The 14,361-nt window shown below is 28.4% G+C and overlaps 2 protein-coding genes across 6 annotated transcripts in view; both read right to left on the reverse strand.

The window, feature by feature from the left end:
* Positions 1-14,361, reverse strand: part of LOC107439260 (coiled-coil domain-containing protein 92) — an 879,443-nt gene that overhangs the window by 128,377 nt on the left and 736,705 nt on the right. The window lies entirely within an intron of this gene.
* Positions 2,640-14,361, reverse strand: part of LOC107450877 (UDP-N-acetylglucosamine transferase subunit ALG13) — a gene marked incomplete at its 5' end in the record, with an annotated part of 42,207 nt that continues 30,485 nt past the window's right edge. Inside the window, 3 exon segments of the mRNA XM_071181948.1 lie at positions 2,640-6,236; positions 8,317-8,698; positions 10,413-10,477. Coding sequence (XP_071038049.1) covers positions 5,944-6,236; positions 8,317-8,698; positions 10,413-10,477 — 740 coding nt within the window.

The raw sequence follows: 14,361 nt of genomic DNA on the forward strand, positions 1-14,361 counted from the left end.
CTTTGATTTCATTGACATTAAAGGTTTTTTATTTCCAATGAGCTGCACAAGTGCGCACACATGAGCAGACCTAGTGCATTCTCCAGAAGTGGTATCCACTCTTTCAGGACCACCACAATGGGTGAGATACCGTTGGCCATGTTAATTTGGACGTCTAGTTTCTGCCACACTAGATGGCAGCACCAAGACTCTTATTTGAATGCTAAAGTGCACTAGGAATTCTAATTTCGTCAGAAATGCCAAGAGCCAATAAGGCCGCTGAGGATTTTCTGCATCCCGAAAATTCAGTGTCTGGGCCGGGGATCAAACCCGCTGTCTTGGGCTCAGAAGGCCGACGACAAACCAACTGCACCACTTTGACATTAAAGGTTTTACCCAGAATAATAATGGGAGGGTAAATCAAGCAAATTATTATTAAAATTTTAAAGTAGAGTAATTTACTCAATTTTTTATTTGATATGCAACTGATAATTTGGTTGTCTGCCTTAACAGGGCTAAGTATTGAGCATTTTCAGTGATTAATTTATAATAATCATTTTAGTAAGAAATTTTAAATACTTCAGTTATATTGTTTTTAAATAGTATTAGGCATTGTTAATATTTTATCAGAACTATGATTGGTAAATATAATAAAAGAAAAAATCTGGTTTAAGTAAAAAAAAATCTGATTTTTGCCAACCCTGTGAACAGATTAATTACAAACATAATGCAATTTATGCTACAAACTGAAACCATATACCAACTCAATATTCAGGGTTCATAGTTGTTCGAATATTTCCGATAAAAAAATATCCTGATTTTTTGCGTTTTGTCCCAATATCCTTGATTTGTTTTGTGTGTAAAGAAATTAAAATTTGATGAAGGCGCGATTTTAAAAGAATCATCTGAATTTTTTATAAATTATTTTTACTAGAAATGTAATAAGAAAAACTAGACTACTCAGTGTCACAATTAATAAAAGCTTATATATTTGAAAAAGTGAAATCCAAAATGTTTTCTGGATGAAGAGGAGTTAGAGACTGCTTTTTTATTTATCTTCCTCTTTTTCCTTAGCAGAATGAATTATTTCAGAATCAGGATTACTATTCAAATCTGGAAAAAAAATTTCCTGTACATATATTAAGAGAAAACATAATGTGTTCTTGTGTCAGCTATATTGGGCTAACTATTCTAATTGAGGGAAGAACTTAAAAGAACAGCTGATAATAATGCTATAGTAAATGATAAATAGTTTAGTACAACTGAAATATCCCATTATGCTTTGAGTGGTCACCATTTTTTAAGAGGAAAATTCCCTGCATTTTTCAAATACTCCCTGTGGAGTGGCAAACCCAGTGAATCAGTGGTGAATTTTTTTTCTTCTTAAAACAGTTAACTTTTTTTTTAAACAGGCATCTCACTGATAGACTACTGAAAAAGAGCAAATTTTTTTTTTTTAAAGAAAACTTTTAGCAAATTCTGCTGAGAGTATCCTGTAGCCACTACTATTCTAGAAACTATAGTAAGTTTAATAACTGTTAAATTTTACTTAAAATGATGCGATAATTGAAGCTGTTTGAGGAACTCTACATTGTGTTATTTTGGTTTATTTTATGAGTGCTCTCTTAAGTTATTGTAATAGCCAGGGGTCTGTTTAGAAGAAATTCCGTTAACGGACCCTTCACAAAATATCTTTTCCTAAAAACGGACGCTTCAGAAAATAATTTATCTTTTAATTGGACCCTTCACAAATTTGTTTATTTTCATTATTATTTTGTTAATCGAATAAACCCTTCCCAGGAATGGAAGAAAGACGGATGTAAAGGAACCGAATTTTGTCTTCAGACGCTTCTTCCTTTATTCTGCGTTTAGCAGTATATTCTAAATACCAAATATTTATATGTTGCATCGCTAATTTTGTAGTAGCAATTGTTTATTTTTAAAAATCTAATTTTTTTTAAATTATAATTTTACAGTGTTGAGCATAATCTTGTAAATCTTTACAATTTAAAAACTCCTTGAAAAAGTTTTTTTTGCAATAACGGACCCTATTTGCACAAATTCACAAAAGCGGACCCCGGTTGNTTTATCTTCATTATTATTTTGTTAATCAAATAAACCATTCACAAAAGCAGACCCCGGTTGAAAGAATGCGACTTGACGTTTATTTTATATTTACAAATTAAGAGTAAATTTTTCACAATTTTACAAAAACCTACCTTTCACAAAATGTCTGGACAGACCCCTGATAGCGCCGATCTTGTATTATTTTCTCTTCTAAGAGAAGAGGTTGGGTTTTCTGTATAAATAATATTTTCGTTCTTAATCACAAGTGAGGACTGACTGCTAATTATTTTTCCAGTTTTTGAGTAAAATATTACTTTTACCTATTTTTTGCATAATTATTTTAAAATCTTTAAGTTAAACACTTGCTAAGTTTTTATCAAAAGTTATAATTTGACTATTTTCAATCAAAAAGTAACTAATTTGTTTATGTCTATATAAATCAATATCTATTTTGCGATATGTAGCTTCACTACAAGTCTGGAATTTTATTTTTATAATTCAATGAAAGCCTTCGAAAATATTAAAAATGGTTCTAGAATGGCCTATTTTTCACAAAACTAAAATTCCCATTTATGTAAATAAACGAACACAAAGAAAAAAAAAGGATTTTTATTGATATTTTTGTTTTCACAACTGTAAGTAAAACACACACTATGGACTGTGCCTGTATGATCGGCAGAAAAATAAAATTTCACAAAATCCGATACAGCCTAAAAATACAGGAACACCCAACTATAAAAAGATGGAGAAAAAAAATGAGCAAATCTGATTTTCCCCACTAATGAATATATCACAGTTCCTGCACAATTAATACAGTCAAGGTATTTTACAAGAGTAACTATATAAGTTACTTGTTACAGTGTGAATTACAGTACAACTTATTTCAGACACAATAAGTAGGATACAATAAGAATAGGTTCTAAGGAAGAATATCTATTATACTATTGACACTAAGAATTTCCTTTAAAGAGAAGTTTCTTTAATTTTTTTACAATCTGTCCTTAAAATCTCAACTACACAGTACAACTAGAAAAATGTTTTAACGATGTAAAGTTTTAAAAATGAAAACTCTCGCTATTTTTTAAGATGTTCCAGCCAGTTCGTAAAACCTAACATTTATTTAGAGAAACTCTCAAAATATTTGATACATCTGCAATGTGAACGATATCAAACATTTTAATTATTTTCTAATAATCATTTTTATATGAAAATTATTAATAAGAGGAAGAAATAATTAAATTTCCATGCTCAAAAATACATTTGATTGAATTAAAGATTTTTTTTTTACACTACAATCTCATAAATAGCATAATTTTTTTTTCTTTTGAAAAACATTCATTCTGCTATACAATATAATTTAAATTTTAGTTTAACTTAACAATAGTGGAATTTGAAAAGTTTATCATTTTATAAACTGTTAAAAAAAAAAGAAAAAAAAAAGTAAATATAACAGGGGTGAATAGGTAAGAAAGAAGCCTTAAAATACAAGAAGTTTCAATTACCTTTTTCTTATTAACACATAGATTTACATTGTGAGTTTTTTTTAAATCTATTAACCCTCCAATCAAATGTTTATTTTACATATTTTCCTTATAAAGTATTTAGTTACATAATTTTATTTTTAAAGATTTTAAAATTTTTTCCTTAAATTTTTGGATGTTTAAATATGAGTCTAAAAATATTTAAAACACACTAACAGATTACACATACTTAGTTCCTCAAATATAACTTTCAATTTTAAACGTTGATTAAAATATTAATGTTTTCAAAACTTGTCTCAACTTTTTATAAGAAATTATTAAAAATGATTATTATTTTTTAATTTTGAAATGATCAATTTATTTTTATAAACTTTAAAATTGACAAAAATACTTTTTACTAGCAAAAAAATATAGTTTAACATGGGGTAAAGAAATGCCAGATTACACTACATAGCTGCCAACATAGGAAAAAAAAATTCAATAAATTTTACAGAATATAAATTTTATGATAACCACTAATTTATATCTAAAATAATTTAGAAGGGGATTTTAGAGATTTTTATAGTAGTCAATAACTAAACTAAACTACACTATTAACTGAAAATTTGAAATGACTGCAATATTTTCCATTTATGATTGGCATTAGATAGAGATTAAAGTGTACTAAATTCATTATTTTGAAAAGTAATAGATATTGAATTATCATTTTAACTTAGTCTGAAATTGAAAATAGATTTCTTAATAGTTTTTTAAAAAGAAAAAAAAAAAAAAAACTTGCTACAAANTTTTTTAAAAAAAAAAAAAAAAAAAAAAAAAGCTTCAAACTGATTACTACAAATAAATGAGGCTAAATTACTACATATAAATGAAAATTTATTATTTAATAATATTTATTTAAATAAGCAAACAATATGCTGAATAAAAACTTTTCTGAAAATTTTCTAATTTTTTAAAATTACAAAAACTTAATTGAAAAAGAAATAATTAACAAAATCTAGGGGTCCACTAGAAAATTTAGTAATGATGGCAGCTATGTCATGATCATAATTATCTTTGATAAACAACTGATTTTCATACATTATATTATTTATTGCAGACATTAAATATCATTCAATTCATGCTGCAAATTTACCACATTAGCACCAAAATTGTATAATTAGCATTAAACACCATAAGTGTTTAAGTTTAAAAATCTAAAATTCTAAGTTTTCTCCTTTTTTCTTTTCATAATTGTTGGCACAATCTATCATTAAACTTTGAGATCTAGCATGTATACATATATATATTTAGATAGGATAAATATTCACACAGAATTCAATAAACAAAACAAAATTGAGCACTAGTCACTGTTTATCAGGGCGGACTAGATAATTCAGCACCTTCAGAATTCTTTGGTCACAATAATATATGAAAGCACATAAATATGGCTATGGGCATCAATTTCAAACACACCCAAATATATATTTGAGAGTTTTCGGAGTTAAAAATGAGTGTATATAAGATTCCCAAAAAATTTAGCTAGCAATTTTTCATAACAGCTTCATCTAAAATCTTAAAATACCCATAAGCAAGCTCGTCAGATAAGTTCGATGCCATAAGGAAAAATAGATGCATTATACTGATTTCAGAAGTTTCTTTTACTAAAACTGAAATTGTTAGTGCTGAATGGAAAAACCTTAAAACAATGATTAACATGGATCACAGAATTTTTCTTGAAAATTTACATTTTAGTAGGATAAATAGAAATCTCTTATACATAAATAATTGACATATCTTTCCAGTGACGAGACACAAAGAATCACTATATAAAAATCACAATTGATTCAAAACGAGGGTAATTTTAACTTGAAAAAACGAGATTCATTGAAAATAAATATTGCCAAAACAAATATTAGTCTGTGTTAATTAACAAGAAACAAAAACATAAACTTTAACTTACTAATGATTAACACGAGAAAAAGATTTACACATTGCAACAATTAGAAAAAATTTAGCATATTTCGACAATTAACAAACTGGTTAAAATGCCAGGCACTTTAACAATAGTTAAATTTACAAATTTATGTTTACTGGCAGTAGTGCTAGTACTACTTTTTTTTTTTGGATGAATGACAATGTTTGATGAGTGGAGGAGAAGGGATTGAAATAAATTCCAATAAATCACTTTAAATCCCTAAAATATCGTAAAGAATAAAAGAATTTTGGACATTGTCAAATCAATGGACACTGTTAAACAGTTATAAAAATTTTAATACATTTTCCCGATCGACGGTAAAATTTAAATCTAGCAATCCTTTTTAAAATAGCACACAGTTATGATACATGAATATATAATTTCAACATTTCAAAAACATTTAATACCGTATATATGTGTATATGGCATAGAAAGACATTTCAATAACTTGAAGCAACTTTTCTAAGGAGAGCCAACAGAAGTTTGATGCTCATGGGGAGCAGGGACTGGGGGTAAAATGTGGGGCTGATGTACTTGATAGGCCACTGCAGACCCTGGTGGTAAGTAGATGCCAGATGAGGGACTCCAGGTGGGAGACAAGACAGACTGGTATGCGTTCATATCCAGAGGTGGGGAAAATGCGACAGCTGCAGGAGTCCAAGTAGGTCCATAGTTTCCAACAGTTGCAGGCATCCAGGAAGTCAAGGGAGGAGATATTCCACCAGGGGGAGTGTTAAAAATTACACTTGGAACACCTAATCAAAGAGAATTACATTAGAATGAAGGAGAAATAAGGGGCTTATCGACAGAAGTGACTCATCAGAAATATGCACAGTTTGAGTTTTAAAAATTAAAATGGCTCTGCTCTGAATAACTTAATTCAATGCACAGATCTTCACATTCTAGGAATCAATTTTAATGTTTCGAGGGGGTGACCTAAAGTATGTTAATTAGTGATTTCGTAACTTAAACTGACGTCTGCAAACTCGAAAATATGCTTTCTCTGAATAAATATACATTTCCTTTGACCCATTCGGATTTCTGACCCCCAAAATATAGTGGGTAGCCACAATCTATGAAATATAATCCTAATAGTTTGGTCAGAAGAGCAGTCCTGAGCTTGGACCCCTTATGAATTTCACTTTTTGCATATTTTGTCATATCTTTTTAAAAGGAATTGAAAAATGTTTGCACAACAATTATAAAATTTTGTTTATCCATGATTCCGTCCAACAACAACAACAACAAAAAAAAAACTTAAGTAGATATTTATTATTTTATTTAATAATAGTCGAAAAATTTCTGAACAGTAAGATATAGTACAATTTTTCACATCATTTTAAAGTATCTTATTTTACATGGCAAAATACAAAATGTTTGCGAAATTGGTTGAATAGTTCGTGGGTTGAGTATTTTTTGTATTTTGCTATCTCTAGAATTTTTTAAGTGAATTGAAAATCTTTTGCACACAATTATAAAATCTGTTTACCCAAAGATAATTCAATAACTATGTTTTATTATTTTAGTTAATAATAGTCTAAAAAGTTTTAAATTGTAATGCGTAAATTTTTTTTAAACATCATTTTAAAGAAAGTAATTTTACAAGGCAGAACGCAAAATGGCCCCAATAGTTTGAGAAATTAATATTAAAAAAAATTTATATTTAAAATTAGATTCTTATGGAACCATTCAACTAATTTCACTCAAATTTTCTATAAAAAGGTGTAGATTAATGACTATGCATGAATTTAGAAATAAATAAGAAAATAACACTTAAATACACTTAATAAAACAAAAAAGATTTCATAAAACAAAGGAAATGAAAAATTATACAGTACTGAAATTTTGTACTTCATCATTATAAAATGATAAAATCTAATTAGAATTAGGCTTTATCGCTATTTTATCCTTCGGTATTCGAACTACTAAATTTTACTGCTAAAAGCATTTCAGTTAAGTTTATATTCTTTTGATTTTTTTAAATTTCTTTCTATCAAATCGTTATTTTAAAAATTGTTTTTAGAACAATTTAATGAGTAGAAAACAATTAATTGTATTTTAGTAACAAACAAAATATTATTACTCTGAGTAGTTAATGGAGAAAAAAACACTTTTTTCAAACAGATTATTATGGAGATTCTCAATAACCGTAACTCAACCACAAGACTCATGTTGACTACGAAGTTAGCTCCTTTGTATAGGGTATGTTAGGAAAGCATAACGTCAAATTTATCATGAATTATATACTAATCTTATATAAATCAATATCTTCTGCCCAAAAGATGTGAAAATTTGACTAAAAATTTTCAGACAATCTTGTAAAATTTTTTAACTTTGAAGCGCTACTACAAGCAGATCTATGATTTTCCTTATAATATTTTGAATTTCTTATCAAAGTTCAGTTTTTGGACCATTGAGGAGATAGATATTATTTCAGAGTTAGACCTGTGTACTTCTCAACTCTTTGCAGAATTTTTATTATACCTTTTTCATACTTTTCTCATTTACTTGTAATAATGTAAGTCAAAATAAGTTAAAAAAATTTTTTTTAATTTTTTTTAAATGGTGGGCACTTGGGGGTTGTCCCACTGGCCACAGGTATGCCAGAACTGCTACTCTCTTCTTGTTACCCAGCGGGCATCTGTGGCGAAGCCATAGTAAAAAAAATATATATATTTATCATTAATAGTTTGTAGTTTGTAACATTTAGTCACTCTGTGGTTACCATTCTTTTTCCCAATAAAAATAGTCATTTTTCAAAATAAAATAAAAATTCAATTTAAAAAACCTAAACAACCGAAAGACATTTGGAGCATTAAATAAAAAAACATTTACCTGCAGGTACTTCATTATTCACACTCTCTTGAGTTCCCCAAGTTCCAATATTGACAGGCAAAGTGGAACCATCACGGCACACCAAATACATGCCAGGCACAGCATACACAGGATATGGATACACAGCCATGGCAGTGGGGCAAGGGGTTGTGGGAGTAGTTGCCGGCACCTCGTCACCCACGGGAGGGCTTGGTGGTTGGGTTCCAGGAATGGACAATGGCATAGAAGTGGCATTGGTAGTGATGCAAGGTGTAGAATAAGGAGATGAGGCGGTCATCGAAGAATATCCACCATCCTCTGGATACACAGAGGCCAAGGTGTAGTGTGAAGGGGGACTTAAAGGGAGTGGGGACTTCAGACTACACTCAGTCCAACCAGAGTCCTAAAAATAGAATAAGATGGATAACTTTAATATATCAGGGTGCGTAGCCAAATCTTTGAATCAAAAATAAGCACTTTTTAAAAACTTTTCAAGCACTTTACAAAAATTTTCAAGCACTCAAAAAATTCATATTCAATCAATGATATTATTGAAAAACAAAAACTTTTTATAAACAGTATTAGCGTTAAAAAAAAAAAGAAAGAAACGGGCGTAAATCGAAACAATCAGTACTTTCCCACATCACCGAGTGAATTCAACTTGACCCTGAACTCAGAACAAAAGTACCCTTACCCCCTACGTCAAAAAAAGTGTTAGAAGTAAAATAAAATAAACAAGAATAAAATTAAAATAAATTAAAAACAAAAACATTTCACAAGGATCTTATATTCTCTATCCGAATTGGAGCACTCTGGTTTCGGTTTCAAGTGTGCACGCATGCGCAAGTCATAACGTGGGTACGACGTGAAGTCCGCGTGAATGATTACGTAGCAAACTCCCCATTTTTCGTGAAATACATGGGATCCACCAGATATCACTGAAGGGGAAAAAAATTATTCGGAAAAAAGCACTTATTAAAAACACCAGCTGAAAAAAGCACCTTTAAAAGCTTTTAAAAACGAAATCCCCAAAAAAGCACCTTTAAGTACTTTTTACAAATGCTACGCACCCTGTATATACTTACTATTTTACAAAAGTAATGCAAGTGCACAGAAAAAATTAGGCATCTGTAAAATTTATCTTAAGCCACAATGATCGAATAATTAAGGCACTGAGTCATCGTTGAGAGAGATACAGGTTCGATCCCCAGCTTGGGTTTAAAGCCCATTCAGCTTCAGCATTCTTGCTGGGAATAAAAAAGAAGTTAGTGTGCAATGATGATTACATTGCCATCATTATGCCATTGGCCTAATCACATAGTCAAAGTTGTAGTTTTAACCTCCATGGATGACAATAAACTTTTGTAAGAGTGCTTAAAATGATTTTAAAACAGGTAAATAATAAATCTTGCAAATTCTGAAGACAAAGAAATTTTTTAATCATAGAATAAATAAATTTCTTTCTTGAATATTTTAAGCGAAATAAACCAATCTACTTGTATGTGGTATAAAGGGGGAAAAACCATTAAATTTCACACAATTATTTTGACAGTCCTGCAATTTGAAATAAGCTTTACAGTTTACTTAAGAAATTTTGTACAAATACTGCGGTCAATGCAGTATATAATATAGAAATCCAAATTCCCCAATTTAGAAATTCATGATTAGTAGGCTCAGAACTGTCAGGAGACCCACTGTGCATAGTATTGAACCAAATATACAATCTTGTAAGAGAACAAAATGCTTTTGAAAAGTTATTATAAAATAAATATATATTAAGCATTTATTAGTACACAGTTCAAGGAGAAAAATTGCAAGGGATTCTAAGAAATTTTAGGGCATCCCAGGTCTTTCTGACCTTGTCATAAGTCAGACACTAATATCTGAACAAGAGATCAACATTTTCAATTTATTGGTATAGTTCACAAAGGTATCTTATATCCTCTTTAGAAATGAAGTTAACGGTATTTGATATTTCCTTTAATTATTAAAAAGCTTTAATATTACGAATAGTCAAATGCAGATCAATGGTAGCAAAAGCAAACTTTTGGCTAATTTAGAGGTGAGGCATGAAATAATATTTGAAAAATATAAATTTTTAAAAAAAATAAACTTACATTTGTATCACTCAACAACTCTGGACTATTATGTTGAATATGGTAGCAATCAGATGACATTTTACCTGAAATAAAAAACAAATACTTTTTTAAAATTTAAAAAATCAAATATTTATAACACTATAGTATAAGCATAAATTTTATTAAAAAAATTACTGCATTATTTGTAAAGAAAAGAATTAAATCTCTAAAACTTTTTATAAATAGTAACTGCTAAAATGATGGCTGAGAGTCACTCGTCAGCTTCTGCACAAAAGTACCATTAAGAGCAACAAAAATATTCATTCTATAATAATAAAAAGAGTTTCTGTGTATCTTTTTTTTTTTTAAACTTCAGAAACCTTGGTTAGAATCCTGAAATTTTGACAGTGGGTAAAGGGGCATCCTAAAAATTGACAAAAGAATTTGCTTAGTCTTTTTGGGAGTGAAGCCTTAGGAAAAAGGAATTTTTCTTTTATAGCTTGAGCATTAAACATCAATGATTTTGTTTTTCAATGCTTATGACTATTCTGTTTTTCAAATATTTAAAAGATAATATGCGTGTTCTTTGCTAGCTCACTGCTCCATTTAATCAGAAAAGTAGTTTTTAAAATTATTCCTTATTACTGATACCAGGACAACTCAATCAACATGCATGGTGTGAAGGCTACGCTACTGAATTAGTACAGAAGAGAACCAATAATCCAGGAAGTCTGAATTTCCCGGTTTTCTGGATCAGTTAAGTGACGCAGTTTATCAAACCCAAATTACAATGAAAAAGAGTAAAACACTTTAAAGTAAAAAAAAACCACTTAAGAAAAAAAAAAAAAAAAANACAAGTTAAGACAAGAAAAAAAAAGTTTAAAAAATACAAACTTTAAATAATTTATTTTTTAAAAATTTCATCAACCTTTAGCTGACGAATTTTACATAACACGTTTTAACTAATCTTGGTAGTAGATGATGGATGATCTAATTTCTGAGATATAGAAGATAAGAGCAAAGAGGATGTGAAATGAATGAAACTGTGCATCTGTAATTGAAGATTAAGATGTGAAACTATTTTTTTTAAAACAGTAAAGACAAGGTGTCCCAAGAGTTCTATTTCACGAAAGGGGGTTGGAAGAGATTGAGACAGGTCAGATAGTTGTAAAATTACGTTGATAAAAATAGCAGGATTCTTTTTTGTGTCACTTTTAAACTGGATAAGAAAATTAAAAATAAGGATTGAACTTGAGTAAAACCATGCTGGTAACTCAAGGATAACTAACTTGATAAGGATTAACTCAAAACGTAGTGTAATTAGAAATTTATCACTTTAAAAAAATTAAAACTGCAATCTGCTTCGTAAAATAATAGTCAGTTTTTAGTATAATAAATAATTGCATGCTTTTATTAATAAACAATCTTATCTTTTTTATAAAGGACTATTTTTAACGAAAGATGCAATTCCACTTAAAATAAAACTGGCAAATGATACCACACTTCAAAAAAAAAAAAATCAGAATTCATTAAATTGAAAAATATTATTTCATTTTTAGATGTCAAATAAATCTGACAGACGATGAAAAAAAAGTTTTGTTCCTATTACAGGGTGCGTAGCCAAATCTTTGAATCAAAAATAAGCACTTTTTAAAAACTTTTCAAGCACTTTACAAAAATTTAAATTTTCAAGCACTCAAAAAATTCATATTCAATCAATGATATTATTGAAAAACAAAAACTTTTTATAAGCAGTTTTAGCGTTAAAAAGCCCAAAAAGNAATTATAAAAAATAATTTGTCATGAATAAAAGATAACAAAATTTGAGAAACTAAAATGGATTATTGCGTTTCGAATTATATGTTACTAATTCTTTCTCTTTGGAATTCCTTAGTTGGTACCAATGATAAAAATTTATTTGTTTCAATTTAGGTGTGCACAACCTTTTTGAGTGAAGGGCCACTTGCACAGCAGGTTGTCTAACGAAGGGCCGCAGATGTATTTAGACATGTTAATGACAAATGTAGTAATGTTTATTTAAACATTAACGTTTCATTTTTTTTATCAATAAACTTAGCAATATCAATAACTTAGTAGTGTTCCATTATAAGAATTCATTCAAAAATAAAAACTTATACTTTTTTTTCTTACAAAAAAAAACTTGCCATTTTTATCATATGAGCAATAGATTTATCAAAATAAATAAACATTGAAGAAAAGAAATGTTAATTTTTNTCATATCATGCAATACGAAAATTCATTTTAGAATTAAATTCGAATAAATAAAAAAAACTGCAATGACACAGAATGAAAGTAGGAAAAAGTTTAGTCCTAATTAAGTAATATAAATTCAAATTAAATATTTTAATTGAAGAAAATTTATAGGTTTTAAACAAAATCCTAAAATAAAAACAAAACTTTGATAGTTCAAAATAAAATTCAATGATTATTTTGTAATGTACTTTATTATTTTATTAATTATCAGATTTTTTTTTATATCGTAAACATTTTCCTTTTTTTTTAAATCCAAAAAGATCATTTAAGCAACAAAAAATTGAAATCTAAACTACAAACAGTGAGCAGTTTAAAAATTCATGATTTCCGTCATTTTATGAATTTCACAAGTTGCAATAACATTGCATTTAAATCAGGGAGGGATGTAATGAGTATTTGGCCCTTCTGTGAAAAATTCAGTTGGTTGAATGATCAGTCAAATATTCGGCAGAATATTTTTTAGAAATGTATTTTTCCAAGTTTTTTTAATTTTTGAATTTTTATAGATATTACTTTTTTTTTTCTTAAATTATAATCAGACAAGTCAATTTTGTCATTTTTTCGATACTTTGAGAATTGAGAAGGATTTTTTTCCATTTTTTGCTGCTTTTATTATAACCCAGCATTTTAACAGAACGTCTCATACTATTAATTTATTATCACTCTTTCCCCGTACTGTAATATAAATAACCAGTAACATAGGAAAGTGTAATTTTCAGTATTCAAGTTTTGTTTCAGGAACTAAGAAAAAATTGTTTTTTCTGTTTTTCTTTTTTTAGGCATTTTTATTATGACTCAGCATTTTTTTTAAAAATAAAGTTACTAATAAAATTTATTTTATAGCAATTTTTTTCCTTCTAAAATTATGGCAATGAGAAATATTTAAATCGAAATTTTCGGCATAAGATTTTCATTTAAAAAAATTAAGAACGTTTTTTCTATCTTTTTATTTTCTTTAAATAAAAAAAAACTTTTTTTAGACGTTTTCATTATAACGCAGTAATTTTTAATATCATTTCTGTTGATTTTAATTCCTTTTTCTTGGCTTTTTCTGGAAAATTGAAAAACTGAGATGTTTAGCTTTAAAATTTTTTTAAAAAAAGTAAGATTGATTTTTATGTTCTCTGTTTCGACATTTTCAAAAACGTTCTCGATTGGCCTTATTTTTTAGAATTAATTTATGACTACGTTTTTCCAGGAAATATTATTCCGAGCATTGAAATTTCAGTTTCAGTGATGCGATGCTGCTAAAAGATTTTGCTATTTGGCCCCAAGTGTACGGCGTTCAGTCGATTTTTTCTTCTTTTTTTTTCCGAATATCTGGTTTTTGATCAAATCACAATTCATTACCACATTCGACCAAATCATATTCGTTGCGGAAATAAAAAAGAAGGAAAAATAACTAGGATTTACGATAAAACTGTACGGTAATACCGTATCAAAAAGTGATTATTTAATTGCGTGATTAACAATCACGTGTCGTAATAACATCATAGTTAAATAACGGGATCGTCAAAATCCCGAGGAAAAGTATAGAAATAATTAGGAAAAAATATATTTATGCTGAACTCAGCACAAATAAAGCGCGTCAAATGCATGATTTAAAATTTGCATGTCGTAACAGAATAATTGGAATTTTTTATAATACGTAGGAACGCATAGCAATAACTGCCGAGAAAAATTTTTGAAGAAAAAGAAAGAATTGCAAAAAAAA

Source organism: Parasteatoda tepidariorum, chromosome 6 (genome assembly GCF_043381705.1).
Source record: "Parasteatoda tepidariorum isolate YZ-2023 chromosome 6, CAS_Ptep_4.0, whole genome shotgun sequence".
In the NCBI taxonomy this organism is placed as follows: domain Eukaryota; kingdom Metazoa; phylum Arthropoda; class Arachnida; order Araneae; family Theridiidae; genus Parasteatoda; species Parasteatoda tepidariorum.